The 5,054-nt window shown below is 40.6% G+C and overlaps 1 protein-coding gene across 1 annotated transcript in view; it reads left to right on the top strand.

Moving 5' to 3' along the window:
* pde5ab (phosphodiesterase 5A, cGMP-specific, b) overlaps nucleotides 1-5,054 on the top strand; it is a gene marked incomplete at its 5' end in the record, with an annotated part of 76,335 nt that overhangs the window by 60,110 nt on the left and 11,171 nt on the right. The window contains 2 exon segments of the mRNA XM_014017476.1: nucleotides 94-188; nucleotides 283-370. Coding sequence (XP_013872930.1) covers nucleotides 94-188; nucleotides 283-370 — 183 coding nt within the window.

The raw sequence follows: 5,054 nt of genomic DNA, 5'->3' as shown, positions 1-5,054 counted from the left end.
ACCTTAAGACTTTATTTGAAACACCTTAAGAAGTTTAATAAATTCAATAAAACTCTATCACTTTTCTTTATTCATTCATTTGTGTGTGCACAGAACAACATGAATGATTTAGAGATCTTGGCTCTGATGATTGCCACTCTCTGCCATGACCTGGACCACCGAGGAGTCAACAACTCCTACATCCAGAGGTACAGGAGGACAATCCCTGAGCAGAGAAGGAGCTCTGCATAAACACCTGTGTGTTTTTATGATGGACACTGTTTCTTTATGTGTTCTGGATAGGAGTGATCATCCTCTGGCCCAGCTCTACTGCCACTCCACCATGGAGCATCACCACTTTGATCAGTGCCTCATGATTCTCAACAGCCCTGTAAGTGTGCGCACACACACGCTTGTTTTTATATCCCCGTGGGGACCACGGAGTGACTTCCATTCATTTTCTGGTAATTTTATAGCCTTACTCTGATCATTTACCCTAAAATTAACCTCACAGGTACCTACCTGACCCTAAAACTATCTAAACTCAATTCACTCCTTGGTCCTAAACCCAACCCCCCGTACCTGAAATTAGTATCCGTACCCATGGGGACTGGGCATTGGTCCCCTTGGTGTACATTCGGTCCCCACGAGGCTGCCTTTCCACGATGTTGCAAAAACATGCCCACACACACAAACACACACACACACACACACAAACACACACACARGTATGTGTTTGATGACATTTAACTCACATYTTATTTCTTCACATCTGTCCAGTAGTATGCTCTTTTGCTGCAGGAGGTTGTTCGCTCTTTTGTCTGTTTTGCATACCCAAGATGTGGCGTAGGAACATAATCCACAGTTTGGATTATTAATTGCCATGCCAGAAACAAACTGCAGATTACACACTTTACTGTTTTTGTCCAGGTGTAGTCATGAAGGCGAAGCACAATGAGCTTTCTTCTTGTTGCAGCTTTGCTTGATTTTCCTAGAGGAAATTGGAAAAAGGAGCAAGCTTCTCCTTTATTTTTTACTCGATCACGTTGCCTTGAACAATTATACACACTACAAAAGTCACTTGGAAGGAATGTAAACACTCGACTCGCACGGCAAATGATCCCCCTTACTTCTGGTGAATGTGCGAAAAAAAAACCTGTGCGCATGTGTTATGACCGAAGTGGGCGAAAGGTCTATTCTCTTCATGTTACGGGAATATTTGTGAAGTTGATGACAGCGGGAGAAGGGTCCATCTGCAGCTGCTACAATTACTGAACAGCAAGAACAGCTGATCGAGGTAAATGTTCGCTACATCAGAACTTATTTGGCAAATGTGTTTCTATCCCCCTCTTTTGCGCATTAACTCATTTTGGGAAAATCCAAAAACCACCTCAAGCGAGTGTAAAAACATTTTTGCGAAATTGAGGATGTTTTCACAAATTTTGCCATTTCCATCCACCTCTTCGAATGTGGTACTTCAAAAATGTGCATGAAAACAGTGCTGGAATTACAGCTACAGAAAGGCTCCAGCCTAGAGTTCAGGGCTTTCTGTATAACAAGATGTAACAACAGGTCTTGTTGATGTGACTGTAGGTGGTCTTTTTTGAATAAATCTGTAAAGATGTCTGTATTTTCTCACAGCCTCGGTCAGCTGCTCCCCTCAGCAGAGTAGCTGAAGTTTTAATGACACCATTGTAGTTTAGCTGCTTCTCTGCATGAACACACCCTCAAAGTTTAGGTGCTCTGAAGTTCTGCCTGGTGGTGATACAGAAGACAAGGTCTCAAACATTCYTCATGCAAACTGTTCCACCTTGGTGAGATCTYGATGTAATCAGYTGATGTTTTGTTGGTGCTGACTGAGTGTCTCYGGGTAGAAATCTGTCTTAGAAACAATCATATTAAAGTTCATTTTAAGGCRGTGCAGAACAGTATGATGTCATCTCTGTTTGCTGCAGATTTATCAGCGTTTTAAAATATTACCTAAATGGGGGCGTCTGTGGCGGAGTGGTTAGGGGAGTCGTCCTGGAACTGGAAGGTCGCTGGTTCGATCCCCCGTCCAGCCGTCTCAGTCGTTGTGTAAGACACTTCACCCACCTTGCCTACTGATGGTGGTCAGAGGGTCCGGTGGCGCCGGTGCATGGCAACCCCACCTCTGCACTTCACCCACCTTGCCTACTGATGGTGGTCAGAGGGTCCAGTGGCGCCGGTGCATGGCAGCCCCACCTCTGTCAGTGTGCCCCAGGGCAGCTGTGGCTACAGTGTAGTTTYCCATCATCAGTGTGTGAATGTGAGTGTGAATGGGTGAATGTCTGTWAGTGTAAAGCGCTTTGGGGTCTGGAGGGACTTGAAAAGCGCCCTATAAGTTCAGTACCATTTACCATTTATGAACATTTAGATTCTGTCGTGCTTGGTTTCTAAAGAAACGAATAAATGTAACAGGATGACACAATATGTGATCTTAATGAGTTGAAGCTTAACAAGCTGAMGATTAAAGTTGAAAATGATCAAAGATTATGTTTTAGGATAAATGCMTCTCTCAGAAGCCTGAAAACAGCTGAACACATGATGGTTCAATTTTACTTTTAATACTGCAGAACATTTTGTCCCAAGACAAAAACAAATGAATGGAAGAAGTGAAAAAGATCGTTATTCGTTCTGTTTCACATTATTTTTGCCATTTATTTAGGTCTTCTAAGCCTTTTATAATAAAGAATAAAGAAGTTTTTGATTTATTCTTCTAATAACAAAAAGGGCTTAATAATGAAACTTGAGACGGTCAGCTCCCTCATGGAGTCGTTTTCACCCAATAAAATTTCACAATTTTGACTTGGCAGCTGAACACAGGAGTCTTTGCCTGCTGTAGTGATACAYCTTTATTTCTCTGCACTGAAACTCGTTAGATGGAAATGTGTAGATTTTACTGTCATCAGTTAAAGAGACACCTGATTCAGACCGGCTGCAGTTTAGTAAAACATGAGCTCAACTGGTCAGAAGGTTCCGGATCGTTCACTGACTCCTCACTAGTCGTGTTTTCATCCAATTCTAATTCGAATTTTGAGGGAATTTTTAAATTTTAGCAAAAAGGAAAGAACGAATAAATGTGAATCAGACATGTTTCCATCAACTGGCTTGAAGCAAATCAGTTACGTCAGATGCATGCGTGTAGTAAACAGGAAGTAAAAGTCGCATCTCAGGAAAATGAAAAGTTATCAGGAATGCTTTGCTACTATCAGGAAAGTTGTAKTTATTCTGTTATCAGCTAGTTTTGGCGATTTTACATGCTGTCTGGAGACGTAGAGGAAGTAATGCAATTCTTTTCATGTTACGGGAATAACTGAGAATACGCCGACAGCGGGAGGAGGGTCCAGCTGCAGTCGCTCTGGTACCGGTTTCGGACAGACAGCGAGAACAGCTGATCAGCATGTGAGGTAAATGTTCACTACGTCAGAACGTATTCGACAAATGTGTTTCCATATTTCCTTTTGCACGTTAAGTCTTATTCAAAAAAACCAAAAACCACCTCAAGTGAGCGTATCAAATTTTTTTGCAAATTAGAGGAAGTTTTTTTGAATCATGCAGTTTCCATTCACCTTTTCTGATGCAATACTTCAAAATGCGCATTAAAAAACGCTGATGGAAACACGGCTACTCATTGGCAGTCAGACGCAGTCTTTTTATTAGTTCTTTCTAAAAATGTCACTTTTTCCAGAAATGTTTTGTTTTTCCAGAAACATTTTCGTGGCGCTGTAACAATGCCACGAAAATGCACCAAAAGCAGGAAATAAGGCACAAAGCATGTGCATAAATCTTGAGCACTATAAAATATGAACAAACAGAACCTCTGAGGTTAGGTTAGATGTGATATGAAACTAACGTTTCTGATGTGTTTCTGTTACATTTATTCCATTTGTACTTGGAAACATTTGCATCAACACCACTCTGTAAGTGGATACAGGACTTCGAACCTGCAGGGTTAGAGTACCATCATTCTAAACACTGGTGTTCTACAGGGCTGTGTGCTGAGCCCCTTACCTGTTTCCTGTTTTACCTGTTCAAGATKATTTAAATGACAGAAGTAACATGTCTAAACCTAACTGACTCGTACATTAGCAGCCAGTCTGGTATTTGTAAATAGTCTTYAATCTTAACTGTACTTTTTTCACTTAAATATCTCAAATAACTTTACTCCTCTTCTTTATACTTTAGGAAAACTTTGATTTAATTTTRAACAGCATAAAATACTCTGACAGTGGTTCCCAATAGAAGGTCAGGTTAGAAAGGAATACATTTCTTAATCAATAGCATCCTCATTTCCATACAAAAAAACTTTATTAAAACACAGCTGATTTAATGAAYTGTGGCTTTCTAATGCAGGATTTTACAAAYGTCTAAAGATTGTAGAAKGTGTGAGAAAATGTGTGTTTAAGWTGATGAGGTCACACAAGGCCGTGAGATTGTCTGGACCCAGTAAACTGTAATGATACTGATCACTCCAGCTGGACTCCTTTTCTTGTTCGCTGAAAAGGTTTTGTTTTTTTTCTATGAAGACCTTTCTGAATTCCAGCTGTAATGGTCAGGGTTGCAAACTTTAATACACATAAAACATACATACATCATCACACCTGGCGGTCTCAGTTGTGTCGGTTGATGTAATGAGGATCCATTCAGAGACAATATCAGACGTTTGACTTAGTTGGATGTGAGCCTTCATGAATACCAGGTCATAAATATTATAATCAATGTATTGCCAACTTTTCCACTGTGGAGGTACTGATACACCTCTGTAATTTTGTTATTGTGCATTGAAGACCCATCAAGTTGTAACACAGTAGTTAAAAATGTCCTCATATGTTACATGAGGCTATTTTTTTCATATCACCGTCCCATTGGGGAATAGTTTGATGGTCTGGCACTGACTGGCCACTTCGATTGTTTGGTGATTTTTGAAAATGTTCCCATGACATACGTAGTTCTCCAATGTAGTTAAGCTGCTATTAGTTAGCACAGGGAAGCGGTGAAATGGAAGTGCCACACACAAAAAAAACTGAAGTTGGACACATTTCCTTCCGCATTTG

The sequence above is a fragment of the Austrofundulus limnaeus genome, unplaced genomic scaffold (assembly GCF_001266775.1).
Source record: "Austrofundulus limnaeus strain Quisiro unplaced genomic scaffold, Austrofundulus_limnaeus-1.0 Scaffold169, whole genome shotgun sequence".
NCBI lineage: Eukaryota > Metazoa > Chordata > Actinopteri > Cyprinodontiformes > Rivulidae > Austrofundulus > Austrofundulus limnaeus.
Note: the sequence above shows the minus strand (reverse complement) of the source record. Positions and strands in the feature narration are given on the sequence as shown.